The sequence below is a fragment of the Microcebus murinus genome, chromosome 14 (genome assembly GCF_040939455.1).
Source record: "Microcebus murinus isolate Inina chromosome 14, M.murinus_Inina_mat1.0, whole genome shotgun sequence".
Taxonomy (NCBI): domain Eukaryota; kingdom Metazoa; phylum Chordata; class Mammalia; order Primates; family Cheirogaleidae; genus Microcebus; species Microcebus murinus.
This window is the reverse complement of record NC_134117.1, coordinates 194,459-221,892: the sequence shown is the minus strand read 5'-3', so window position 1 is coordinate 221,892 and position 27,434 is coordinate 194,459. Positions and strand designations below refer to the sequence as shown.

General features: G+C 55.6%; 2 protein-coding genes and 1 long non-coding RNA gene across 3 annotated transcripts; 2 read left to right on the top strand and 1 right to left on the bottom strand.

Moving 5' to 3' along the window:
- Window positions 1-2,145: 2,145 nt before the first annotated feature.
- On the bottom strand, window positions 2,146-9,758 carry ECHS1 (enoyl-CoA hydratase, short chain 1). The gene is made up of 8 exons (XM_012746985.3): window positions 9,639-9,758; window positions 8,272-8,469; window positions 7,696-7,823; window positions 6,572-6,671; window positions 5,750-5,854; window positions 5,078-5,197; window positions 3,900-3,967; window positions 2,146-2,564 (listed from the first exon to the last, which is right to left on the bottom strand). Exons 1-8 carry the CDS (start codon window positions 9,715-9,717, stop codon window positions 2,499-2,501), a joined length of 864 nt encoding a protein of 287 aa, XP_012602439.1. The 5' UTR covers window positions 9,718-9,758; the 3' UTR covers window positions 2,146-2,498.
- An 82-nt stretch (window positions 9,759-9,840) lies between these two features.
- On the top strand, window positions 9,841-12,894 carry LOC105861474 (uncharacterized). The gene is made up of 3 exons (XR_001149562.3): window positions 9,841-10,135; window positions 10,228-10,386; window positions 11,649-12,894. It is a non-coding gene; the product is annotated as an uncharacterized LOC105861474 (long non-coding RNA).
- Window positions 12,895-14,358: 1,464 nt separating this feature from the next.
- On the top strand, window positions 14,359-26,547 carry PAOX (polyamine oxidase). The gene is made up of 7 exons (XM_012746973.3): window positions 14,359-14,776; window positions 15,264-15,750; window positions 16,418-16,617; window positions 19,319-19,571; window positions 23,152-23,264; window positions 23,772-23,929; window positions 26,216-26,547. The coding sequence occupies exons 1-7, from the start codon at window positions 14,374-14,376 to the stop codon at window positions 26,357-26,359; spliced, it is 1,758 nt and encodes a 585-aa protein (XP_012602427.2). The 5' UTR covers window positions 14,359-14,373; the 3' UTR covers window positions 26,360-26,547.
- The last annotated feature ends 887 nt before the right edge of the window (window positions 26,548-27,434 follow it).

The window sequence follows — 27,434 nt, the reverse complement described above, 5'->3', positions numbered from 1 at the left end:
GCTTCTGCACCAGCCGAGCCACCTGGTGCTGATGGCCGGTGGTGGTCCTGGGGTTCCTGGCCCGCCCGCTACCCTGAGGCTGCTCTGAGGCTTGGCAGCCCTGACCCTGGGCAGCGACTGTCCCCTCTACTCATGGCCCCAGGCTGTGGGACGTGGGTCTCCATCCACTGACACCTGCTGGAGAACTGAGTCTGAGACCGAGGGCTGGGCAGTGAGGTGAGAACGAATGGCAGGAGTGTGCCATGGGGGAAGAGGTTCCTGTGACGGGTGGGGGGCACTCGGCCACCCAGTCTCCAAGGCCACCGGGTGCCCGCCCGCCACTGCACAGCAACCAGGAGACAGGGAATGCCCTCCTGGAGCCCAAAGCCACCAGAGGAACCTTGGTGGGAACGTGGCGTCTCCCAGGGTGTCGCTCCGTGTTCTAGGCCTGCAAACCTCCTGTGGCCGATGCACCGGGCACTTCCGTCACTGGCACCTCTGTCTTGGGGCCCACTGGACAGAGGACGCCAGGGCCTCCCTCAGGCCTGGCCGTTCTGGGAGCGCATCTTGAGCGAGCACCCCAACTGCAGTCCCGCCCAGACTGGGAGAGCAGAGAGGCCCGGAGAGGAGGCCCCGCCTGGCCTCCTGCTGGCGACTCGCATCGGGAGGCCCAGGGTGCTTCGCGGGAGTGGGACATCAGTAGAGTGGTCACCGCAGCGCCACCATGGCTGCTCTGATGACGAGAAACGGGACGCAATCTAAACGCCCAGCACCACGGGAGTGAGTGGACTGCGGCATGCTCCTGGCATGAAACGTCAGGCCGGTAGGAACATGCTCAGCAATGAAAGGGAACAAGAGGCTGACGTGACACACCGTGACTGAGCCTTGAGGATGCTGTGTCTTAGCTCAGGCTGCCGTAAGACAGCACCACACGCTGTGGCTTTCAAACAATAACACCTGGTTCTCACAGTCCTGAGGCCGGCAGGTCAGCGCCAGGTGAGGGCCCACCTCCTAGTTCGCAGGACTCCCTAGTTTAGCACCTTCTCCTGCGTCCCCATGGTGGGAGGGGCAAAAGAGCTCTCCTGGGCCTTTTACGAGGGCACCCAACCTCCTCCCAAAGGCTCCACCCCCTATACTGTGGCCCAGGTTAGGGTGTCAGTATAGGAATTTGGGGTGCGAGGGACACACTCAGGCCACAGCAATGTGCTCAGTGAAATGAGCCTGACACACAGAGACAAACAGCACATGATCCCACTCATACAAGGCCCGGAGTAGTCAAACCCACAGACAGGTTGCTAGGGGCTGGGGGTCAGTGTGGGGTGGGGAGAGCTTCCACCTGGGCAGACAGACAGGCACAGTGGACGGCGCTGACAGCTGCACAAGACTGTGCTGGATGCCCCGACCCGAGCACTTACAACGGTCAACACGGCAGGTTCATGTCAGGTGTGTGTTAGCAAACAGAGAACAGGTAAACAGGAAGTAAGGGGCTCCTGTGACAGGAGCAAGAAACCACGGTGCGCCCCTGTGTGGAAAGGACTCAGCAGAAGTGGGCATGGGACAGCCTTTAATTCCTCTTGTGAGAAGAAGGAAAAAAATAATAATTAAAAGAAAAAAGAATTAATTAAAAAAAAAGTGGGCATGGGATGCCATTTCTATAAAAAGAAAACAGAAGAACCACATGCATGTGCACGTGTGCATGAGTGCATGTGTGTTTTGCACATGAGCACGTGTATAAGCACGTGTGTGCATTAAATGCAAGTATATATACACAAATGCATTGTGTACACGGTACGTGTGTACATGAGCGTTTGTGTATGTAAGCATGTGTGTGAGTGCAAGTGTGCATGAGCACACATATACGAGTGCACATGAGCACACGTGTACAGAAATCTGTGTGCATGAGTACACATGTACATGAGTGCATGTGTGTACAAGAGTGCATGTATGTGTGTGCATGAGCAGAAATGCGTGTGTGGGCACAAGGAGGTCTCTAGGAAGGCACTAGCCCAGCAGTTCGCAGTGGTTCCTGGGGACTGTGGCGTGGGCAGCTTACAGTACAAACTTCTGTTTAGTTTGAATGTTTTCATTTACATTGAAAAAGTGAAGTTTAAGAGACAACTAAGGTGACAGAATATTCAGCCTCTAGAGAAGACTGAAGGCACCGTGTGATCGGAAGCGTCACTTTAATCAGCAGGGCATCTGTGCAGAGCCGGCAGACGGCGTGTTTCCCGAGCAGCCCCGGCCACAGCTGCACAGGCCAGGCCCGCCTCCACCTGAACACAGGTGCTCACTGCTCGTGCTGAAGGCTCCTCAGCAAGGCCCTCCATTTAGAACAGGCTCTGGTCGGAGAGCTGGCACTCCAGACCGGACCCTCCCCCGGCTGGGTGAGGCCGGCTGGCCGTGCTCCACGCAGCTGCAGAGGTGACAACTGACGCTGCCCTGAGAGGACACTTAACTTCCTTCCCAAAGTGACAGCTGGCTCTCCTCCAGGCAGAGGTGTGAGGCCATCGCAGCCACTCTCACTGGTCTCTGAAGTTGGCCTTTCTCTTCTCCACAAACGCAGCCATGCCCTCTTTCCGGTCATTCTGGGGAAGGGAGAGGCCATGGTGGACACTCGGGCTCCCCAATGGGCCCCGACACCTGCCAGCACCTCTCTCCAGGCTCCCGACTCACCTGGGCAGGGATGGGACTTTCCTGTCACTGCCCCTAGGCACCGGTTCACCCAGGAACCGCCATGCGTGTCCAAGCAACTCATCTAAAGAACCTCAGACGCACACCCCGGGCCACTCACCGAGCCGTGCCCTGCTCCAGGCCCACCCTCAGGGTCACGGGGCATCAGGACTCAACTACACCCTCACCCTCCTGTGCTGAGCACACACAGGCCTCTGCACTGCCTCCTGAAGAGACGGCCCATCTTTAGTCTTTCTTTTATAAAACACCTCGATATGACTTTGTGATGAAAGGGATTAACTATAACGGCAATTAGAAAAATTATTTCCTGTAAGTGACTGACAGAAATCTTAGAAAATATTGCTCTAAAGCTTCAGATTATAGTATTCCAAGACATTTGAACCATATTCCAAATAATTGCAATGATCTAGATAAATTACAGGTAAAATGAATTACACTTAAAAGTAATTCTGGCCGGGCGCTGTGGCTCACGCCTGTAATCCTAGCTCTTGGGAGGCCGAGGCGGGCGGATTGCTCAAGGTCAGGAGTTCAAAACCAGCCTGAGCAAGAGCGAGACCCCGTCTCTACTATAAACAGAAAGAAATTAATTGGCCAACTGATATATATATATATAAAAAATTAGCCGGGCATAGTGGCACATGCCTGTAGTCCCAGCTACTCGGGAGGCTGAGGCAGAAGGATCACTCGAGCCCAGGAGTTTGAGGTTGCTGTGAGCTAGGCTGACGCCACGGCACTCACTCTAGCCTGGACAACAAAGTGAGACTCTGTCTCAAAAAAAAAAAAATAAAATAAAAATAAAAATAAAATAAAATAAAAGTAATTCTTTTGTTTTTTAAGAGATGGAGGTCTCGCTATGTTACCTGGGCTGGACTCTAATCTTGGGCTCCAGCGATCCTCCTGCCTCAGTTTCCCCAGTAGCTGAGATTACAGGCGTGCACCACTGCACCCAGCTTAAACTACATTTTAAACAAAGGAGCTGCTGAAGGTGGAACTCACGGATGTTTTATAGAAGGAAATAACCCCGCAAAGTTTTCCACGCTTTTGAACTTGCATACGCTGTACTTTTCGGCTAGCTCAAGACCCACTGGCAGACACACCTGAGCCAGCCAAAGGGAAGCTAGCAGTCCTGACCAAGGGGAAATGCTATTTAATGACACAATCAACAGAAAAACGCCAGCAGCTTGCGCGCCAGAGCACGCCCGGCTCTCCTGCGGGCGCCGTTCACTCACCGTGGCGAAGGTCGAGTAGAAGAGCTTCTTCTCCAGCTTGTTCCCTTCTGCCAACGTCATTTCAAAGGCTGGAAGAGCAAGGCCCGGAGTTAAGAACCCAGACGTCAGGTGTGGGAGTGCAGGACTCCTCTCCACCGACCATACACACGGCTGCGCCCTGCCCCAGAGTGGCGGGGAGCCCGGCCCCGGGCACCCGCCAGGCACCTCCCTGCTCAGGGGCTCCGGGCACCACACACGGGATAGGCATGAGCAAGTGGACGGAAGGGAAACAGCAAACTGTCCAACGACGAGAGTACAGGAAAGTAATTAGGGAGGACACGGCAGCCTGACCGAGGAACGAGTGTGCTGGGCTCACTCTGGCCGGCTCTTCCGCAGGGTGGAGCAGCGCGACCCTGAGGTTAGAGAAAAGTAGGCGTGCTGCCGTCCAGACACCTGCAGCCAGGGCCTCCTGGGGGAACCGGGCGACAGCAGGTGATGCTTTCAGCCACGACTGTGCTGCTGCCTCCCAGCAATCAGCGCCTCTGCGTGACGCCAACAGCGTGGCTCTGGGGGACGGCCATGCTCGAGACAAACGGGCTGGGAGAGGCCGAGTCACCTGCCCGAGGTCACGCACGCCTGTGCTGGGCTGTCTCTTCAACAGGGAACACTGAGCAACGGACAATCTCATTGCAAATGCTGATGAACTGCTGTGTTAACACTCAGGCAGTTCTGAGCAGGGGGACCGTCAGAGCCTCTCCCCTGGCAGAGAGAGAACTGAAGGAACCCAGACCGGGAACACACAGTGTGGCGTCTGCCCTGGCGGGGATGCTCTGGTGTCCGTGCAGGCTGAGTGCGGGCTGCACCTGCAGCCCCAGGCTGGGGGTACCCCGATGTCCCATGAGCAAGACCATGGTTCTGCTTGACGGCTGTGGCTCCCCCTTGGCCATGCCCCTGCCTAGCGTTGTGCCTGTCACCTCCCAGGCCTGGCCCAGTTCTTGGCCTTGGTACAAAGGGGAGCTCAGGACACTTCAGAACATACGAGTCAGTGACCAGAAACCAGAACTCTACGAATGGCTGGTATTGAAACACTGAGAATCCTGCTGCCTTTGCTCAGGGTGCAGCTATCAGCCTGCCCTGAGGACTCTCCCTCTGCAGCCCTGGAGAGCCCCCCCCTTTTTCTTCCCGGCAAAAGCTCCTACCTGCATTCACTGACTCTTTGGCCATCGCGACTATGATTTTAGAGTTGCTGGCAATTTTTTCTGCACACTGGATGGCTTCTTCAACCAGCGTCTCGACGGGAAAAATCTTGCTCACGAGACCTAAAACACAAACAAGGTGGTGAATGGTGTGCAGAAATAGCACCAGTTATTTCTTTTTGGGTCCTGGTGACCATCTGGGAGCACTGTGCCCCAGAGTGCCAGGTCTCTCAGGGGACGGTGCCCACACTCCCCGAGGGGGCCGGGTGGCCTCAGAAGTGTGGTCACTGTGCTCAGACTCGTGGACCATGCTCTTCTCAGCACCGGATGGCAGAGATGGCCAGACACAAGACCGAGGTCTCAGCTACAGGGCAGGGGGAGGCCCGGTCTGCAAGGAGCCTGGAGATGCTCCCACGTACGCCGGGCTCTGGGAAACAGGGCCGTCATGTTATCGTTTTGTCACCTGTGCGTAGGTTCAGTTACTCTTTTGTACGTATGATGTTTTGCGTAGGTTTAGTTACTCTTTTGTATGTATGATGTTTCAAAACATAGAAACAAAACGCAGCCACACCAAGCCACTCGGTTCTCTGGACTCAAAACCTTGTGTGACTACCCATAGGGACACCTGGACAGAGCCCGGGGCTCCACCTGCTCCTGCGGCAGCCCTGCCTGTACCTGCTTGCTTGGCATCCTGGGCCGAGATCCGGTCACCGGTGAGGACCATCTCCATCGCCAGTGACTTCCCGACAGCTCGCGTGAGTCTCTGGGTGCCGCCCGCACCTGCAGGGCAGAGGGGCCGGGCACGGCGGGCGCCGCGGTGAGTCAGGAAGACGCCACGGATGCGCTGGGGCGAGCTCTGAGGGGCTGGCAGGCCAGGGGCCCAGAAGCCTCAGGGCAACCCCTTTCCAGGCCCAGGTGCCACACCTGGTGCCTCCCCTACCCCGACCTCAGGACGGAGGTGTGCGGCTCTGTTGGTTGGCCCCTCCCCAGACTCTCTGTAAACATTCCAGCAGCTTCCGGGTCTCCCTGATCCCGGGGCTCTGCGCTCCCTTAGGCCCGTGCTGCCCTGAGCGCCCTGCAGCACCCAGCCCTCCTCCCGGGTCTGCCAGCTGGACCCTGGGTGGCGGGGTCTGGCTCCCTGCTCCGCTGGACCGGGTGAGGCCACGGGACCTCCGTGGCCAGTAAGATGGGCGTGGACGGAGCGTCAGGCACACCAGGCAGTGCTCTCGGTGCCAGCCCAGGGTCTCCTGTTCTCTGCCAGGCTCCTGACCTGAGGCTCCGCCAGGGACACCCATCAGGGGCAGCAGCCACGTGGTTAGAAGCCACGTGAGCAGCCCCTCCCGACACTGACTGCAGGAACAGGACACGGCCTGGGGCCCGGGGGCCACGCTCTGAGCTCGGTCACGTACGGCCTCGTGTGGAGAGACAGGGACCAGACGTGAGCAGATTCTGAGGAACCACCTCAAGGGTCTACAGCAGAGACGGCGTCACTCTTACCTGGGATGGTCCCTATCAGGATTTCTGGCTGTCCAAACTGGGCTTTCTCGCCAGCGTAGATGATGTCACACATCATGGCCAGCTCACAGCCCCCGCCAAGCTGCAGAACACATCCGTGTCAGGAGGGCCGTCTTACCAGGGAACCCAGTCAGAAAACCACTGTTTAGGCTGGGCGCGGTGGCTCACGCCTGTTCATCCTAGCACTCTGGGAGGCCGAGGCGGGAGGGTCGCTCAAAGTCAGGAGTTCAAAACCAGCCTGAGCAAGAGCGAGACCCCGTCTCTACTATAAATAGAAAGAAATTAATTGGCCAACCAAAAACATATGGAAATAATTAGCCGTGCATGGTGGCGCATGCCAGCTACTTGGGAGGCTGAGGCAGGAGGATTGCTTGAGCCCAGGAGTTTGAGGTTGCTGTTAGCTAGGCTGACGCCATGGCACTCACTCTAGCCTGGGCAACAAAGCGAGACTCTGTCTCCAAAAAAAAAAAAGAAAGAAAGAAAATCACTGTTTAAATTTTCCATTGAAATGAGACAGCCCAGCATAAGGCAAATATTACTACAGTGGCACAAAGTTAGTTAACTGTCATGATGTATCTATGAGGGATGACACTGTTCACCAGGGGCTGGCCGACTTACTCTGCAAAGGGCCAGAAAGTGAGTGTTTTCGGCCTTGAGGGTCCCACAGTCTGCTGTGACTGCCTCACTCTGTGGCCCTGGCTCACACGGCCACAGAGAACACGTCCAGACAGGAGCAGCCTGCCAGTGAAGCTTTACCGGCTGACCCCTGGCTTACACAAGAGGGAGCGTCACCACAAACCACAATGTGACAGCGGTGCATCGCCTCCCTACGGGCAAAACCAGCCCTGGCACTTCCAAGCAGCCCACGTGACCGGCTCTCAACGGCAGAAAAGGCAACTGGTCGTGGATGTAGCCTGGGTCAGAACAGCGTTAAAACCCTATGCGAGAGCCAAAGCCAACATCTGCGTGCTGGGCAGAGCCAGCAGCTGAACACCCACAAAAAACCAGATGCTGAAACGTTTCCTCGCCGTGAAACCCTCTGTCACATGCCACGTGCACCAGCACAACTCCCTCAAGCACCGAGAGACCTCGGCATCCACTCTCACCGCGTAGCCGTTGACAGCGGCGATGACGGGCTTCTTGACCCGTGTGAGCTCGTCCCAGTGGCTCAGGAACTTGCCAGAATAACAGTCCTGGAACGTCTGGTTCATCATTTCCTTGATGTCAGCTCCAGCTAGCAGCGGAAATGAGGTTCCAGTCAGCAGAGCACCAGTCCTGTATCCCCTGACCCAGCGGGAGCCATCGAGTGCTCCACATGCAGGCACCGGGGATGTGTGTGTCCCAACGAGGTGACACAGAGGGCCACGGGACAGGTGACAGGTGCAAGGTGGGCCCCGAGATACCAGACTTATCCATCACTTACACCCTTAACACACACAGAGCCAGACTGTCAAGGACCTGAGTTCCTTTGAATAAGCCTCTCTGGCGGGCAGAGCCCACACTCACCTTGAATGACACAGAGCTGCACACCTGAGCAGTTCCCACGTGCACCCCCCTTTCCATGTAAGTAAACCAGACAGCAGTCATCTGCTGTCACAGAGTGCAGGTCTGTCCTCCCACAGGCCACACTGTCCCCCCACATCCCCCCAAAACCAGGGGGCCGCCGCTGCTGCCCACCACACCTGCAAACGCCTTGTCTCCGCCAGTGAGGACAATGGCTCCCACAGCCGGGTCCTCGTCGAAGGCTGCCAGTGCCCGGTTGAGCTCATCAATCAGTCCATTGCAAAGCGCGTTGAGCGCTTTTGGGCGGTTGAGCTGGATCAAGCCCACGGTGTCATTCTTCCCCCTTTTCTCTGCGATGATGTACTCAAACTTAGCCCCTAGGGAGAGAAGGCAGAAAGGCTGTCCACTCACAAAGGTATCCACCTGGGAGGTGGGGGAGGGATGTGCCCTGTCAGTGGATGCAGAGTGACGGCCCCGGCCACTCACAGGCCTGGGCACCTTCTCCGCTTTCACACTTGTGTGTTTCCTGAAGTTAAGACTAATCCCCAGCATCGAACGCAGCCTGCCGCTGCCCGGCTCTCCTCTTCCTAATGAGCTGCGGTCAGCTCCTCCCAGGACAAGGCACTAAAGACGCCCAGGACGCCACTGAAGCAAGGGACAGAGAAATGCCCTCTTTCAAGGAACAACGGCGCGGTGCGGGGACCTAGGCTGCGGCCAGGATGGAGCTCCAGCCTTGCTGGGTGGACAGCCAGGAGGGAGGCAGACAGAGGTCAAGGACAGCTTCGTTCTTGGGTGCCTGCCACGACCGGCAGGGGTGGCTAGCTCAGCCTGGGGCTGGGAGCAGGCAGTGGACGCAGAGAGGAAGAAAGTTCACCTGAAGGGACAAAGGAGAACGTCTGCGTCCTGGGGGGTAGTTTCTTTACAGGGATCACGGCCGTGCTGTGTTTTGCACCAAGTGCCTGCCGGGTAGCAGACCCAGGAACGACCGACTACAGGCCGGGTGCAGAATGACGGCCGAGGGGAACGTGGGGGTGAGACCAGCACGACTGGGGAGTCCACTGGATGTGTGGGGTGAAGGCGGAAGAGGATGGAAGCCCCAAGGCACGGCCAAACACTCCCCCGACGCTGGAGCCGGTGAAGGCTGCAGGTGGCCGGACTGCAGGGGACACTCGCCCGGCTGGCGGGGGGATGGGCGGAGCCCGGGTTCCCGGGACAGCGGGCGGCGGGGCGGGGCGGGCACTGGCCCCGCAGGGCCCGGACACGAGGCGCCGGGGGCGGAACGCGCCTGCGCTGCCGGCCCCTGTCCTGCGCGACGCGGACAGCGCCGCCCCCGCAGCTGGAGGGCCCCGCGCGGGGACTGAGCGGTGGGCACGGGGGCTTCGCGGCCGGCGCGCGGCCCGCCGGCAGGCCGGAGAGCGCGCGGCGTCTGCGCCCCAGCCGAGAAGCCCCGCGAGCCGGCGGGGCCCGCCCTGCGCCCCGGGGCGCCCGCAGGGGCAGGGGCAGGGCCCGGGTGCCGGGGACCGGGGGTGCCGGGCCCCGCACTCACCGGAGGCGAAGCGCCGCAGCGCGGGGCGGGCCGGGGCCCGCAGGGGGACGCGGGTCAGCAGCGCGCGCAGCGCGGCCATGGCGCCCTCGGACAACTCGCCCCGCCCCGCCCCGCGGAGCCGCCCCCGGCCGCGCCACTCAGGGCGCGCCCCGCCCCCGGGCCGGCATCGCGAGAGCAGGCGGGCCTCGCGAGACCAGCGCGGAGGCGGGCGGGGCGGGGCCGAGGGCGGGGCGCTCCCGACTCGACCCCGCCCACCGCCCACTCTCCCGGAGCCCGACCCCCGCGTGCGCAGGCGCGTTTGCCGGGTGGGGGGCGGGGAGGGCAGAAACGCGCATGCGCGGGGAGAGACCCAGTGCGGGGCCGCCCCCCGGCGCGCAGCCTGGGCTCGTCTGGAGGGACCGCGGCCCCCCAAAGTCGCCGTCCCGCCACCCCGAGGTTGGCCGGGCAGGCGCGCACGGATGGCCCCGTGCGGCACCTGCGCAGCTACTGAGCGACAGGTGAGCGACCGTTTCCTTTTTATAAAAATACCTTATGACTGAAACGTTAAAAATTAGCGAAATTTTGATTCATGTGTTATTTTCGTTCGTAGCTTTTAAGTTTATGGACACATACTATGAGGCCTCCATTTGCATCCTGCCCCGAGGCTGCCGACGCCAGGGTGGAGATGAAATGAAAAAGCAGAGCTTGTATTTTCAAGAAAATAATTCAATTCAAACCGGAATGATAGGGGGGAGGGGACATGGGCAATGTAAGTAACGCTAACGCTTGTATCCCTATAATACACTAAAATAAAATAAAAATAAGTAAAAATTTAAAAAAAAGCCAGAATGAAACACTAGGAAAGCTTTTTTCCTAGACTACGGGTAAAGGCATTTTCACGTAAATACAAACAGGTCACCTGCAAACCCTAACTGAAAGCACCTACGTGTTAGTGCAGGTTAAACCTGCGGTCCCAGCCCTGGCGAGGGTCCATCTGCGGCCTGTCAGGGACCAGGCCTCGGAGCCCCGCCGCCCCCTCCCTCCACTACCTCTCCCTCCCCCGTGGTGGAAAATTGTCTTTCATGAAACTTATTTGGGGCGGAGGACACAGCAGCAGGTGGCAGCAAAGCTTGGTCTGCATTTACAGCCGCTCCCCATTGCCTGTGTCACCGCCTGAGCTCCATCGCCCCCCCCAAACAAAAAAGTGACTTCCATGAAAGGGGTCCCTGGTGCCAAAAAACTTTGGGGACCACAGGGTTGGACCACAGGAAAAAATAGGCCTCAAATGAAATGGCTCAAACACAAGTGTTTTAAACAGCCCGGGGCTGGTGTTGACGTCCGTCAACTGCTGTCCTCAGTAAAGGACTTTAGGGACAAAAGCACAAACTGCAAAATATATATAAATTGGATTTCACCAAAATTAGAAGCTTTTGTGTTTCAAAGAGCACCGTCAAGATAGTGAGAAGACACCCACAGAATGAGAGAACAGCTTTGCGGGTCATACAGCTGATGAAGGTCTTGTTTGCAGAACTCTTAGAGCTCAGTAATAAAAGGTAACCCAGTTAAAAAGTGGGCAAAGCGTTGAACAGTTCTCCAGCACAGGTACACAAATGTCTGATAAGCACAGGAAAAGGTGCTGAATATCTTTAGTCTTTGGGGAAAGCCGCACTGAAGTGCTGGTTCATACCTTTGGGATGGCTGTAATACAAAGACAAAGATAATAAGAGTTGGGAGGATGTTGTTACACAAAGCTCCATACTTGTCCTGGAGGCGTCCTATCTCAAATCCAAAGTTCCTGTCCAAAAGCAGAAATCAAGTTTTAAAGGGAGGCCATTCAGCTTTAGGCAACTGCTGTTCTACATTTGACAGTTCTGATCTGTCCCACCTCCTGTGGCACAAAGAGCAAAGGACATTCCCGTGCCCCTCCCAGCCAGTGGCCTGAGGCAGGGGTGCAGATTTTAGTTCTCAAAAAGGAGTGGAGGATGTTTTAAAGAGACAGAAAATATTTTTCTTGTTTTTTTTCTTTTCCAGGCCATTTCCTGTGTTACAACTTGGTGAACTTGGAACCCTTGCACACTGCTGGCAGGAATGTAAGACAGTGCAGCTGCTTTGGAAACCAGTCTGGCAGTTCCTCCAAAGGTTAAACAGCAACTTTAGGCCTAGGTGTATACCCAAGAGAAATGAAAACGTAATGTCCTCACAAAAACTTGTATGTGAATGTTCATAGCAGCACTATGCATAATAGCCCCAAACTGGAAAAAACCTCAAGGTACATCAACTCAGGAGTGGAGGAAGAAAATGTACATCCATACAGTAGACACAGTGGGATGCGCTGCAGTGAATGTGGGGCACGATTCAGGCCTGAACAGCAGGGAAGCGCCGAGACACGCTGCAGCATGGTCAGAGAAGCCAGACAGGGAGGCCACATGCTCTGTGGCTCCACTTACATGGAATGTCCAGAACAGGCAACTCCATGGAGATAGGAAGTAGACCAGTGGTTGCCAGGGGAAGGGGGGATGAGGGTGACTGCTAATGGGTTGGGCTGTCAACAGAAAAGAACCCAAACTCTGTATAATAATTTGAAGTCATTTATTTTGAGCCAGATTTGAGGACTGTGGCCACGCCCAAGAAGCCTTGAGCAAGTGGTGTCAGTAGGGTTACAGTTTGGTTTTTTATACATTTCAGGGAGACAGGAATTACACATAAAGTCATGCATCAATACATGGAAGGTGTATATTGGTTTGGCCCAAAAAGGCAGGACATCTCAAAGTGGGGGCTTACAGGTTTTAGGTGGGTTTAAAGACTCTTTGACTTGTAATTGGTTAAAGAGATGAAGCTTTGAGGCTGGAATGTTTTAAGATAAGTTGTTTGTCAGAGATAAGATACCTGCTATACACATTTGTGTGTAAATTGAGGACTGGCAGGTTTGACTCAGATGGCCTTAGGGCCTGTCAATGGGTTATAAAGGATGTCTCCAAGAAGGGAGGGGGGCATGATGAGGCCTGTCTGACCTCCCTTCTCAGAGTCAGTAACTCAGTTTTAGGGTATTCTCTTGGCCAAGAGGGGTCCATTCAGTCAGCTGGTGTGGGGGGAGGTCCTTAAGATTTTATTTTAGTTCACAGGGTTGCTTTTTGGGATGATGGAAATGTTCTAAACTTGATTGCACAAACTCATAAAACTACACTGGAAACCACTGAATCTGCGTGCACTGTATATGGGTGAAGTGTATGGCGTGTGAATTCTATATCAATAAAGCTATTTTTAAAAAGTGAACAAACCTGATTTGGTTAAGCCACATGGGCAGTATCACCAGGTCGCTGCAGCTGTGACCACCATAGGTGTTCCCCAGGAGTCAGGAGAAACACGTGATTTTGTTTCAGTCCATGGAAACAAGGTTGCCTCCCTGTGTTCCAGCTAGTGGCCTCAGGCACAGAATAGTTCAGGACTGGCTGCAGTCCCCTGTGCTTTCTGTCTTAGAGCAGGTCAGGGTGTCACCTTGGGGTCCCTCACAGCCAGACCCATCGTGTCGTGCACAGGGTGATGTGCTGCCGAGTCTTGGGCAGTGGGTGGGACCAGCGGCTGGACTTCAGACTGTCACGTTAGGGAGTGGGCCCCACCCTTAGGCATACCCAACTGAGGCCAGCAGCCACAGCTGTGGAATGTGGGACCCCAAAGAGTGTTTAAGCTGCCATCCGTGGACATCCCCAGCCATGCCAGGGCTGCATCAGCAAGTGACACTCATGGGCACCAGCTTAGCTGGATCTCGGGGAACCCAGCCTGCCTTGCTGGTGACCTCTGAAGGGAGAGCTCGCCCAGCCAGGGGCTTTGCTTCAGGCAGCAGATGCGGGGTGGAGGGGGTCATGTTTCCCCTAAGGGATCGTGGCCCACTCATGCAAAACAGGTGACCAAGGGCCAGGCGGCCGCACCCCACACTTGCTGTCACTTGTCTCTGACTCGATGGGGCTGGCCCCTTGTCAGTCTGGGATGTCATGCTGAGTCTGTTCTTGGGGGAGGACCAGAGGTGTTTCTTTGATACGTGTGCCCCTGCACCTGCAGGTGGGAGTGGCGCTGCTGCCTTGGGACGCGCCCCTGGGTTCTCACTGGCCTGGCGGGCGGCCCTCCCCGCGGAGGGACAGAGCGCAGGTTCGCTGCGGAATACTGCGCCCCCGCCGCCCGATACTGCGCCCCGGCCACTGCGCCCCCGCCGTCCCTTCCCACAGAGGCGGGAGGCTCAGTCCCCAGCACTGCGGAGCAGTAGAAAACACCTGCCAGAGTTCCAGGAATTCTCCAGCGAGGCAGCGTGCGTGAGTACGCACCCGGCCTCCGGACGTTCTTCCACTTGCCCTTGTTTTCCTTCAACTTTGTACTTTAATGTGTAACGTCCTGTGGGCGCGCAGACATGTGCGTGCGCAGACACGCTCGGAGGGCACAGCGGCGTAGCCTGGAGGCTCACAGCGCCCCCTTGAACCGTTACTCTCCCCGGCCCCGCCCCTGACACCATGCCGCCCCCAGACCCACCGCACCGCGACCCTCGGCGCGCGGAGGGGTCCCCGCGCGAAGCACTTGTCCGCGCGTCTGAACCAGGAAGTTGAGGCCGGAGCGAGGAGCCTTCTCGTCGCCACTCCCGCGTCTTCTTTGGGAGAGACGCCGCCCGCCCGGCCGGCCAGCCCGACCCGCTCCGCTGGACCCCCGTCCACGCCGCCCGGCAGCCGTGGGCCCTGCACCGCCGGGGTTCTGCGCGCAGACAGCGTGGGACATGCGCGCTGCCACGGCCGCCCAGCACGGTCCGGGCGGTGAGCCAGCCCCGAGGGCGCGCGCAGGCCGGAAGGGACCGCTCGGGTCCCTGTCCCGCCCCCCCGCATCCGCGCCTCCGGCCCGGCCCCTGCCCGCCGGGCGCCTGGTCGGCGTCCCTTGCTCCGCCTCCCGCTCCATCTCCGGCCTCCTCCCGGAGCGCCGGGCCTCCAAGCGGCGGGGACGCGCGGGGACTGTCCGGGTGGCGATGGAGTCGAGGGGCGGCCCGCGGGTGCTGGTGGTGGGCGGCGGCATCGCGGGGCTGGCGGCGGCGCAGAGGCTCTGCGGCCACCCGGACATCCCGCACCCGCGGGTCCTGGAGGCCACGGCCCGCGCCGGGGGCCGCATCCGCTCGGAGCGCAGCTTCGGTAACCGCCCCTCCCCACCCCTGCCGGAACCCAACCGGCTCTGCCCGCGCTCGGCCTGCCCTGCACCCAGGGGTAGCCGACCCCGAAGCCTTGCCTGGCTCCCCGAGCGAGTTCGTCCGCCAAGGTTCACCTCCCCGAAACTCAGCCGCCCAGACTTAGGAGGCGCCTGCCCGGGAAGGTACCCCGCGGCAGCTGCCACGTTGCGCCCCCACCCGTGCCCCCCTCAGCCCCGGGCCCTTCCCTGGCACCCTCATCCCCTCCAGGCCGTCCCTACAAGTGCCCTTCCAGGGCAGGTGCAGGCCAGCACTCCCCTTTCCAGGTGTCACCTTAAACCTGGTCCGACGGGCCGGCCCTTGGGGACAGTCAGGCCCTCCAGCCTTTCTTCTTCGCACACTTGGGGGGGGAGGCCCGGTGGGGTCCAGGAGAAGGGCAGAGGCTGACCTTTCTGGGGAGCAGACCTCCAGGCGGCATCTCTGTGCCCTCCCAGGTGGCGTGGTGGAGGTGGGCGCACACTGGATCCATGGACCCTCCCAGGGCAACCCCGTATTCCAGCTGGCCGCCAAGTACGGGCTGCTGGGGGAGAAGGAGTTGTCGGAGGAGAACCAGCAGGTGGAGGCCGGGGGTCACCCGGGCCTGCCCTCTGCGAGCTACGCCAGCTCAGGGGCCAGTGTGAGCCTCCAGCTGGTGGCAGAGATGGCAAGTCTGTTCTACAGACTGATAGACCGGACACGGGAGTTCCTGCACTCCACCGAGCCCCCAGTGCCCAGCGTGGGGGAGTTCCTCAAGAGGGAGATCCGCCATCAGGCGGCCAGCTGGACAGGGGACGAGGACGCCAAGAAGCTCAAGCTGGCCGTGCTGAACGCCTTCTTCAACTTGGAATGCTGCGTCAGCGGCACCCACAGCATGGACCTGGTGGCCCTGGCGCCCTTCGGGGAGTACAGCGTGCTGCCTGGGCTGGACTGCACCTTCCCGGGGTAGGCTTCCGTCTGGCTTGCCCAGCCCAGGGGCTCTGGGAGGCAGAGGAGGTGTGAGTGGGACAGGCCGTCTGCCCTCCCCATTCTGGGAAAATTGGTTTTGTTCCTTTAAGAAAAAAAAATACGTTATTTTCAAAAGAGCAGTTGAAAGAAAGAAAGAAGTCTTGCAATGCTAACTTCCTTCTGTATTTCCTGAGGCCTCCCATGAGCCAAGCATGATGTGGGGCTTCCACTGGAGAGGGGCCGGAATGACCACTTCCTCGGGGCAGGGTGGCTGCCCCGGACCAGGCACAGGCGGGACCACATGTGTTCGGCTCCCAGGCTCCTGCCCAGGGGTTGGGCGTTTAGGGCTCAGGAAGTGCCACACCCCAGGGCAGGGGTAGGGAAGGAACAGGAGTGGGAGTCGGGAGTAGTGGTGATTACCTCGGCTTTGCTGTTCATTAGCTCACTTAATCCTCCCATTAGCCTGGAAGGCAGGTGTTGATGACATTCCTGTGGTACAGGCAGACCACAAGGGTGGAGCAGTGGCCTGGCCCGCGAGCCCCAGCTGGCCAGAGCTCCCCAGGGAGCCCGGTCGGTGGCTGTGATGTGGGAGCTTGCAGGGCTCACTTCCCCCAGGCTTCCCCTCGCAGGGACTGGTCCTGTAAGCCACCTCCATGTCTCCTAGGGGCTACCAAGGACTCACAAACTGCATGGTGGCCTCCTTGCCCGAGGATGTGATGGTTTTCAACAAGCCGGTCAAGACCGTCCACTGGAAGGGGGCCTTCCAGGAGGCGGCGTTGCCCGGGGAGACCTTCCCGGTGTTGGTGGAATGTGAGGACGGAAGCCGTTTCCCAGCGCACCACGTCATTGTCACCGTGCCCTTAGGTAGGACCAGCTTTCTGGTGGGATTTTCAGTCCTGGTCCCCACATCCCAGGGGCCGCTGGCCTCTGACCTGACCCTGCTTACCTGCCTCCATCGGCTCCGGGGTGGCCGCTTGGAAGTAAAGGGTGTCCTGTTCCTCAGGGGTGACCGGAAAGGCCGGGACCGCATTCGAGGTTAGCATGGCTGCACTGCCTTGGAGACAGAAAGACAAGAACCTCGTCTGGGGTTAGGCCCAGCGTGATCTGTGGACCGAGCCATCAATGTTTAATTCTAGATCTGGTGCTTTAGACACGAGTCTTTGAGTAGAAGTTACATGACAGTTTTATAAAAGGTGGAGACAGGTGAAAACAAAGTTGCCAGGACGGTTGCTGTTGACTGGGCGTGGGTGTCACGTTGACTGGGCGTGCCTGTCACGCAGCGGCCACCTTCGTCTCTGCCCAGTTATCTCCCCGACCTCTCAGGCAGCTGCAGGAGGTGCCCGGCCCGACAGGTTTGAACGTGTAGGCAGTTGACAATGCCAGCAAGTGCCAGGCTTACCTGGAGGGGGTGTGGTGAAGTCTCCCCCCCACTCTGGGGCGGCACGAAGGCTGGGGAGGCTGCTGTTTCCCACGGATGGAACCACACTGGACATGCTAACGGCGCTCAGTTTGCGTTTTTTTCCTTTCCAAATCCGCACATGGGGATCTATAGCTGTCTTTTTTATTTTTATTTTTATTTATTTATTTTGAGACAGAGTCTTGCTCTGTTGCCCAGGCTAGAGTGAGTGCCGTGGCATCAGCCCAGCTCACAGCAACCTCAGACTCCTGGGCTCAAGCAATCCTCCTGCCTCAGCCTCCCGAATAGCTGGGGCTACAGGCATGCGCCACCACGCCCAGCTAATTTTTTCTATATATTTTTAGTTGGCCAATTAATTTCTTTCTATTTTTAGTAGAGACGGGGTCTCCCTCTTGCTTGCTCAGGCTGGTTTCGAACTCCTGACCTCGCCCATTTTTATTTTTTTTACCACTGGTGGCTTTGTTCATTCATGGTTGTTGTAGGTACTTATGGAGCCTGCTAAGTGCCCCTGGGGACAGGTCAGCAGATACATTGTTACAGACACATTGTTACAAGTGTGGCCTGTTTCAGGAGGAGCCAGCTTTCCTCATGGCATTTGAACCTCACACTGAGACAGTGTTTTCTTCTGTGTACATGTTGTTATTTAATAAATATTGCTGGAGGCCAGGCACTGTGGCTCACGCCTATAATCCTAGCACTCTGGGAGGCCGAGGCGGGAGGATTGCTTGAGCTCAGGAGTTCGAGCCCAGCCTGAGCAAGAGCGAGACCCTGTCTTTACTAAAAATAGAAAGAAATTAATTGGCCAACTAAAAATATATAGAAAAATTAGCTGGGCATGGTGGTGCATGCCTGTAGCCCCAGCTACTCGGGAGGGTGAGGCAGGAGGATCGCTTGAGCCCAGGAGTCTGAGGTTGCTGTGAGCCAGGGTGAAACTACGGCACTCTAGCCCGGGCAACAGAGTGAGACTCTGTCTTAAAAAAATAAATAAATAAAAAAAAAATATATATATATATATATCTACAGATAGATAGATGGAAATTTAGGTGGATGTTCACTTTTCCTATTTCACACAATGTTTTACATGTGCATTTAAAAGCACTTGTGTGAATATAACTGCTGGATAAATTCCAGAAGTGGGAATTGCTGGATCAGAGATCTGGACAGTGACTGCCGTGGAAGGCAGTGCGGCCCACCGCGCAGGCCGGGTGCCGGGAGCCTGTGTCCCCAGCCTCGCTGCCTGTTGACAATCTTTGCCTGGTGTGCTGTGGGTGGTTCCTCTCTCTCTTACTGACTTTCCTGTATCTCAGGGAGATTGGTGTGTTACCTTGCGCTGCAAGTCCTTCATCCCATGGTGTTCTTTCTTTTTTTTTAATTTAAAAAAAAAAAATTTTTTTTTTTTAAACAGGGTCTCGCTTTGTTGCCCAGGCTAGAGTGAGTGCCGTGGCATCAGCCTAGCTCACAGCAACCTCAAACTCCTGGGCTCAAGCAATCCTCCTGCCTCAGCCTCCCGAGTAGCTGGGACTACAGGCACCCACCACTATGCCCGGCTAGTTTTTTCTATATGTATTAGTTGGCCAATTCATTTCTTTCTATTTTTAGTAGAGACGGGGTCTGGCTCAGGCTGGTTTTGAACTCCTGACCTCGAGCAATTCCGCCCGCCTTGGCCTCCCAGAGTGCTAGGATTACAGGCGTGAGCCACGGCGCCCGGCCCATCCCATGGTGTTTTGTTGTTCATCCTGTTGCTGTCTGCCTTTGGGCTACATTTATTGTTTTTTTACAATGCATACTAATTTTTTGTGTAGCTTCTGGATAAAGCCTGTGCATTTAACTGCTACTCTAAATGAATTTGCCAGCAGTGTGGCTTGCAGAGGCTCAGGAACGAGCTGTCCCCGCAGAGCAGTTTGTGTGGGGTGGTGACCGGTGGGGACACTGGGCCTTTTGTGTCCCTCCAGTTCAGTTTTGGTTCCCCCAGACTGCGAGCCTGCACAGCCTTGCCAGCCTTGTCTCCGGGTCCCGGCCCTGAATGAACAGGGGCCCTGGGGTGGTGGCATGTTTGGGAGCCTCTCTGACTCCTTGAGTGGAATCAAGTTGCCGGTTCTTGTTCAAGAGCTTTATGTGGTATAAGCCGAGTCCGATTATGAATTCCAGGTTTCCTTAAGGAACATCTGGACACCTTCTTTGACCCACCACTGCCCACCGAGAAGGCAGAAGCAATCCGGAAGATAGGCTTTGGGACCAACAATAAAATCTTCCTGGAGTTCGAGGAGCCCTTCTGGGAGCCAGACTGCCAGATCATCCAGGTGGTGTGGGAGGACTCGTCACCCCTGGAGGACGCTGCCCCCTCCCTGCAGGACGCCTGGTTCAAGAAGCTCATTGGCTTTTTGGTCCTGCCTGGCTTTGAGTACGTACGCTCCCCGTGTGGCCGGTTCCTTGGGGCTCAGTCTGGTTGAGGACCCAGCAGCGTGTGAGTGCATTGCCAGGTGAATCTGGAGGGTTTTACGGGTGGGGGTCCCAGTGGCCCCCAAGGCGCTGGCTATAGATGCACCTGGAGCTCAGACGTCCCCATGCACTGGTAGGCACATTCAGTCTTCAGCCAGGGAGAAGGTATTTACTGGGATTCTGTAGGAAGCCAGGGCTTGTAGATCCAGAAGAAATTTGAAACGTGGGGACAGACAATTCTTAGACAAGAGGAAATCATTGAACAAAACCTTCCTTACGAGTCATGGAATTGTAGACCCAGAGATGACCCACTCACTTTGAAGCCCCACTCGCCTGTAGAGCACACCTGTGGACACAGGTGCTAATTTGGAAAAGGTACCAGGGGCAACAGCGGGTGGAGGAACCCATTTTTCCAGCAAAATTAAAACACAAAGTTAGGCTGGGCGTGGTGGCTCACGCCTGTAATCCTAGCACTCTGGGAGGCTGAGGAGGGCGGATTGCTCGAGGTCAGGAGTTCAAAACCAGCCTGAGCAAGAGCGAGGCCCCATCTCTACTATAAATAGAAAGAAATTAATTGGCCAACTAATATATATAGAAAAAATCAGCCGAGCATGGTGGCGCATGCCTGTAGTCCCAGCTACTCGGGAGGCTGAGGCAACAGGATCGCTTGAGCCCAGGAGATTGAGGTTGCTGTGAGCTAGGCTGACGCCACAGCACTCACTCTAGCCAGGGCAACAAAGCGAGACTCTGTCTCAAAAAAAAAAAAAAAAGAAAAGAAAAGAAAAGAAAAAAACCCCACAAAGTTAGCATATTGCAGTCAGATAGCAGATAAAATTCTACATTTCCCCTTGGAGCTGAGGTGGGAGAGGGGACCAAGCTCTTAGCCTGAAAGGCTCAGGATGGCAGAGCAACCTGCTGACCGGGAGGTGGCAGGTTCAGAGCTGCCCTGCAGCCAGTGAAGGAGGGAAGCCACTGAGGTCCTCTGCACCGAAGAGAAAACTGACGCTCCAGGGGTTGGAGGCCAGCCGGGGTCACAGGTGGAGTGGGTGGCTGGGGCGCCTGGCCACCTGCTCCAGGGCCCCTGCTCTGTTGCTAGGATGTGCGGGACAACAGTGCCTCCGTGGGGCTGTCTGTGGCTCAGGGCAGTGGCTCTCGGACTGTGTGGTGTCATGTCCCTTCTATGTGCCTAAAGGTGATTGAGAGTCTTGAAGAGACTTTGCTTATGTGGGTTACGTCCATTTACCATGTGAGAAATTAAAACTGGGAAATTATTTATTGTTTGAGATAATAACAACCCATTCCATGGTGGCACAAATAACCTTTTTTTTTTTTTTTTTTTGAGACAGAGTCTCACTTTGTTGCCCAGGCTAGAGTGAGTGCTGTGGCATCAGCTGAGCTCATAGCAACCTCAAATTCCTGGGCTCAAGCGATCCTCCTGCCTCAGCCTCCCGAGTAGCTGGGACTACAGGCATGCGCCACCATGCCCGGCTAATTTTTTGTATATATTTTTTAGTTGGCCAATTAATTTCTTTTTGTTTATACTAGAGACGGGGTCTTGCTCTTGCTCAGGCTGGTTTCGAACTCCTGACCTCGAGCAATCCGCCCGCCTCGGCCTCCCAGAGAGCTAGGATTACAGGCGTGAGCCACCATGCCCGGCCCAAATAACCTTTTATAAATGAAATTATAGGCCGCATGCCTGTAATCCTAGCACTCTGGGAGGTTGAGACTGGAGGATTGCTCAAGGTCAGGAGTTCGAAACCAGCCTGAGCAAGAACAAGATTCCGTCTCTACTAAAAATAGAAAGAAATTAATTGGCCAACTAAAAATACATAGAAAAAATTAACCAGGCATGGTGGCATGTGCCTGTAGTCCCAGCTACTTGGGAGGCTGAGGCAGGAGGATTGCTTGAGTCCAGGAGTTGGAGGTTGCTGTGTGCTAGGCCGATGCCACAGCGCTCTAGCCCGGGCAACAGAGTGAGACTCTGTTTCAAAAAAAAAAAAAAAGAAATTATATTTTCTCAAACAAAATTTAAGGAGGGGGTGGCAGAGTTGTCCTTTCTATAGATCTGGTTACTGTCAGGCTTCATAGAAGATGTTTGGGTTCTCACAGCTGCCCCTGCACTCATCCTGCTGTGATGTTTTATTTTGGTTGACGTGTATGAAGAAAGTCTGGACCTACACAGATATGCAGCTGGAAGAAGGGAATAATGTCTAGTTTTTCAGTTGATAATGGGTATCGTGGGCACTGCACCGGGACTCAAGAGGTGGTATTGCATTCTCTTAAAGACTGGCTGAATGTGGAATCTGAGGCCAGACAGGTGAAGTTTTTGTGCTCTGTTGTGCTGAAATCCATTTGTCTGTCTTGCACTTTGAATGGATCTTTTACCTATCCATGATTTCGGTCATTTAGAAAATAGTAGTTCATGTAGTCTTCCAAATGCTGATACATTTCATTACATAATATCAAAAATTAAATTTATTAATGTTTTCGCTGATCTCAGAAAAATCTCCCAATGTTGGGAAGCTGTTAAGCTGTTAGTGGCAGATACAGCTTTCTAAAATTATTTTTGCTTGAAAGCTTAAATTTTCTCATTGCCAGTAAAGACTGTTTGTTGGTTGTTTTCCTGTGGCAGACACACTTTGCTCATTTTTGAGACAATGTCTACGGACCGCAGCCTGAAGGCCGGCTTGTGTGCCAGTGTTTGTCCGTGAGAGAAGCGGCCAGCACCCCGGGAGGGTGCATGTCCCACACGGTGTGTCCTCCGTGCCCGTCACACACCACACGTGGCAGAAGTGCTTTGCACCGATTTCCCATTTCTTTTGTATTTTATATTTTTGTGGAGAAGGAGTCTCGCTCTGTTGCCTGGGCTAGAGTGCCGTGGCATCAGCCCAGCTCATTGCAACTCAGACTCCTGGGCTCAGCGATCCTCCTGCCTCAGCCTCCCGAGTAGCTGGGACTACAGGCATGTGCCACCATGCCCGGCTAATTTTTCCTATTTTTAGTAGGGACGGGGTCTCGCTCTTGCTCAGGCTGGTCTCGAACTCCAGAGCTCGAGTGATCCTCCTGCCTCGGCCTCCCAGAGTGCTGTGATGACAGGCATGAGCCACTGTGCCTGGCTCCTATTTCCCACTTCTTAATACAGATTATTAAAAACACAAATACTCAGCGGTGAACCTTTAATAAAATTAATGGCTTTTACTGATTCGTCATGGACATTCTCAAGCAGAGTCAAAGCCGGCACCTGTGTGTGGTGGTGAGCACACGTGCTGGCCTGGCCTGTGTCACTGCCTCCTCGCTGAGGGACAGCTTGCCCACCTTTGCTCTTTCACGGGTGAAAACGTTGATGCAGTGGAAAAGCAAATGCCGCCTTAGTGTAACGAAGATGGTCCTGACCTCAAGGGTCCCTGACGGGTCTTGGGACCCCCACTTTGAGAACCGCCGCCTGGGGACTGCTCCGGGGTGGCACAGTTGCTGGGTCCTCTCTGAGAGGTGGTGGAGCGCTGGGCTGGCCGGAGCTTGTCTCAGTGGTGTCTCTCCGCCAGGTCTGCCCACGTTCTTTGCGGGTTCATCGCTGGGCTCGAGTCGGAGTTTATGGAGACGCTGTCGGATGAAGAAGTGCTTCGGTCTCTGACCCAGGTGCTCCGGAGAGTGACAGGTACTCAGCGCACAGGGGTTACTGCTTCGCCAGCACTGGCCGGTCTCTGTGCAAGAACTAACCTTCTCAGAGCAGAGAGGAGCTGAGCTGGGCTCTGTACATCTCCAGGGACGATTCTCCCTCCTCCTCCTGGAGTCCGTAGCAGTTCTCTGAGGAACTAACATGGCTTTGCGAACACTTTCTATTTATTTTTTCCAAAACACGCCACCAACACAAGTGCAGTTGTCCTTCATCAGATTTTTACAGAGGAGGAAGCTGAGGCTCAGAGAAAGTGCCGGTGCCTCTTAGAGTGCTCAGAGCTTTCTTCCCGGGTGGTGTCTTTCATTTTGAACTGCTCAATCTTTAAAATGCAAAGCCCTCCTAACCACGTTCAGATTTAAAGAAAAGAAGAAGAAAAAATTGTATATAATATATAAAATTTAAAAAAATAAATAAATAAAATGCAAAGCCAACCTCAGACATGCAGGTGAGAGTTCTGGGCTAACCTGCTGCGTCTCTGCGGCCCAGGAAACCCCCGGCTCCCGGCGCCCAGGAGTGTGCTGAGGTCCCGCTGGCACAGCGCCCCGTACACCAGGGGCTCCTACAGCTACGTGGCCGTGGGCAGCACCGGGGACGACCTGGACCTGCTGGCTCAGCCCCTGCCTGCGGACGGCACCCACGCCCAGGTATGTGACACGCCCCATGCTCTGGCTACAGTACAGGGGCCTCCAGGCTCAGAAGCCATTTTCTTTTGGAAACTAAGAATTTATTTATTTTTTTATTTTTTTGAGACAGTCTCACTTTTGTTGCCTGGGCTAAAGTGCCATGGCCTCAGCTTAGCTCACAGCAATCTCAAACTCCTGGGCTCAAGCGATCCTTCTGTCTCAGCCTCCCAAGTATCTGGGACTACAGGCATGCGCCACCATGCCCAGCTAATTTTTTGTATATATGTATTTTAGTTGGTCAATTAATTTCTTTCTATTTTTGGTAGAGACGGGCTCTCGCTCAGGCTGGTTTCGAACTCCTGACCTTGAGCGATCTGCCTGCCTCAGCCTCCCAGGGTGCTAGGATTACAGGCGTGAGTCACCATGCCTGGCAGAGTTTTTTTTTTTTGAGACAGAGTCTCACTCTGTTGCCCGGGCTAGAGTGCTAATGGTGTCAGCCTAGCTCACAGCAACCTCAAACTCCTGGGCTCAAGCAATCCTCCTGCCTCAGCCTCCCGAGTAGCTGGGACTACAGGCATGAGTTACCATGCCTGGCTAATTTTTTCTCTATATATTTTTAGTTGGCCAATTAATTTCTTTGTATTTTTAGTAGAGACGGAATCTTGTTCTTGCTCAGGCTGGTTTTGAAGTCCTGACCTTGAGTGATCCTCTTGCTTCTGCCTCCCAGAGTGCTAGGATTACAGGCCTGAAACAGAATTTTTTTTTTTTTTTTTTTGAGACAGAGTCTCGCTTTCTTGCCTAGGCTAGAGTGAGTGCCGTGGCGTCAGCCTAGCTCACAACAACCTCAAACTCCTGGGCTCAAGCAATCCTACTGCCTCAGCCTCCCAAGTTGCTGGGACTACAGGCACGAGCCACCATGCCCGGCTAATTTTATATATATATATATATATATATATATATATATATATATATATTAGTTGGCCAATTAATTTCTTTCTATTTTTATAGTAGAGACGGGGTCTCGCTCAGGCTGGTTTTTTTTTTTTTTGTTTGTTTTTTGTTTTTGTTTTTTTTTTTTTGAGACAGAGTCTCGCTTTGTTGCCTAGGCTAGAGTGAGTGCCGTGGCGTTAGCCTAGCTCACAGCAACCTCAAACTCCTGGCTCAAGCAATCCTGCTGCCTCAGCCTCCCAAGTAGCTGGGACTACAGGCATGCGCCACCATGCCCGGCTAATTTTATATATATATTAGTTGGCCAATTAATTTCTTTCTATTTATAGTAGAGACGGGGTCTCGCTCTTGCTCAGGCTGGTTTCGAACTCCTGACCTCGAGCAATCCGCCCGCCTCAGCCTCCCAGAGTGCTAGGATTACAGGCGTGAGCCACCGCGCACGGCTCTCAGGCTGGTTTTGAACTCCTGACCTTGAGCAATCTGCCCGCCTCGGCCTCCCAGAGTGCTAGGATTACAAGCGTGAGCCACCGCGCCCGGCCTGAAACAGAATTTTTAAACGTATTGTTTTTGTCAGAATTGTACACACACATAGCTTTAGGAGCCAGAGAGTTCCACAGTGCTGGCTAACACAATAAAATAAAACAAGTAGCTGCTGCTCCCCTTCCCAGACTCTGCTTCCAGCTGATTCTGGTCTATGAGTTTACTGTGTATCTAAAACCATGTTGAAATGTCCACTTTTAAAAAACATCATGGAAAATGTCAGAGGTACACAAAAGGAGGCGGAGCCTCGGGCACCACCCCAGACGCTGGCTGGGTCCCAGCCAGGCTCTTCCATGCCCTGTCATTAAGTATGTCTCCCAGGCAATGTCATTTCACCGCAGATGTTTTGGTGCATATCTCTAAAAGATAGGGACACTCTTTTAAAAATCACATAACTATCGTGCTATTTTGCCACTTAAAAGTTGACAATAATTCCCCAATATTACCCGATACTCAGGCAGTGCCCGGTGGTCCCTTTAGTTTGCCTGTTTGGAGATGTGTCTCCTTGAACTTCCGGGTTTCAGCATTGCTCATTGACGTCTCGCCAGAGCAAGGAGGTTTTCCCTGCCTCCCACTCTGCCCTCCCTGCCTACAGAGCTCTGCCCCACCCTCCCTGCCACGGGATTCGGTGATTTTGGCGGGATCACTATCAGTGCTGACGTGATCCTGTTTGCTTCACACCTGAGCACTCAGGGTGCAATGGCTCCTTTTCACGCCCGCCTGAAGGTTTGCTTGTGTGAGTCAGTGCATGCGTGTTTCTCGGCCCAGACTCTGCGACCCAAGTCAAGTCCCCATCCTAACCGCGGCTCTTCTTCCCAGCTGCAGGTTCTGTTCGCGGGGGAAGCCACACACCGGACGTTTTACTCCACGACGCACGGGGCTCTGCTGTCCGGCTGGAGGGAGGCCGACCGCCTCTTGGGTCTGTGGGGCCTGCAGGTGGGGCAGCCCAGGCCCAGAATGTAGCTGGCCCTGCCTGCTCTGCCCCGGTGCTGGGGAGGCTGGGCCTTCCTTTCCTCTGACAGACGACTTTCAGTCTGGCTTGGGTCGGGCCTGTTAATGGCAGTCCTCGGGCTGACCACAAAGTCTTCCTGACACAGATGCAGGACCCTGCACTGAGGGCCCCGCCTCGCAGATAAAACACGTAGGGGTCACCGTGTCTGCAGTCGTCCTTCCTGCCTCTGGCTGAGGCATCTGCTGCCATTGTCTTCATCCTGCCTCAGGCCCAGGTCAGCACCGGGCCTTGTGTCTCTGACCCTCCCTGGGGCCCCCCTGCACACCCCAGGTCCTGTGGATGCCCCTCATCCATGATGCCTTAGGGTGCCCCCAGGTGGTCATCACGGCTGCCCAGTGTGGCTGAAAACCTCCCTGCTGATGGACAGACGCTGCACCCACACATGGTGCACTGGGGAGACGGTGTGCAGGGGCACCCCGTCCTCACCTGGGCCAAGAGGCTCCCTAGAGAAAGGGAGTAGATGGTGAGGCCTGCAGAGTACGGCAGGCATGGGAGCGTGTGGGTGCTGGGCGGAGCTGGGGAGTCAGGTAGTGCTGGAGCACTGGACAGTGTTGGGATGTGCTTGGCAGTGTTGGGGTACTGGACAGTGTTGGGGTGTGCTGGGCAGTGTTGGGGTACTGGGCAGTGTTCAGATGCTGGGCAATGTTGAGTGCTGGGCAATGTTGAGTGCTTGACAGTGTTGGGGTGTGCTGGGCAATGTTGAGTGCTGGACAGTGTTGGGGTGTGCTGGGCAGTGTTGGGGTGTCAGGCAGTGTTGGGGTGCACCAGTGTTGTGACCAGCTGCCCTTCCATCTCTTCTCACTGCACCCTCACAGCCGCCCAGGGAATGGCCAGTTGCCCCCATTTCCCCAGCTGCGAGGACAGACCATAGACTTGGGTAGGTAACTGCCCGCTGCTGCGGCTGCTGAGAGCTTGGGCAGCCCTCCCGGGCACTGAGGCCTGGAGGGGCCTGGAGGGGAGGGCGGTGTATCTGGAGATTGGCTCTCCCAGGAAGGCAAGGGATCCCTGCAGAGGCCGCCCCCCCCA

Excerpts from the sequence above, each read along its gene's own strand:
- PAOX (XM_012746973.3), top strand. The coding sequence starts at position 14,374 with ATGCGCGCTGCCACGGCCGCCCAGCACGGTCCGGGCGGTGAGCCAGCC. Across the intron at positions 19,572-23,151 it reads TTGGTCCTGCCTGGCTTTGA|GTCTGCCCACGTTCTTTGCG; the intron begins GTACGTACGCTC and ends TCTCTCCGCCAG. Across the intron at positions 23,930-26,215 it reads CGGACGGCACCCACGCCCAG|CTGCAGGTTCTGTTCGCGGG; the intron begins GTATGTGACACG and ends TCTTCTTCCCAG.
- ECHS1 (XM_012746985.3), bottom strand. The coding sequence starts at position 9,717 with ATGGCCGCGCTGCGCGCGCTGCTGACCCGCGTCCCCCTGCGGGCCCCG. Across the intron at positions 8,470-9,638 it reads GCTGCGGCGCTTCGCCTCCG|GGGCTAAGTTTGAGTACATC; the intron begins GTGAGTGCGGGG and ends TTCTCTCCCTAG. Across the intron at positions 7,824-8,271 it reads CGGAGACAAGGCGTTTGCAG|CTGGAGCTGACATCAAGGAA; the intron begins GTGTGGTGGGCA and ends TTCCGCTGCTAG.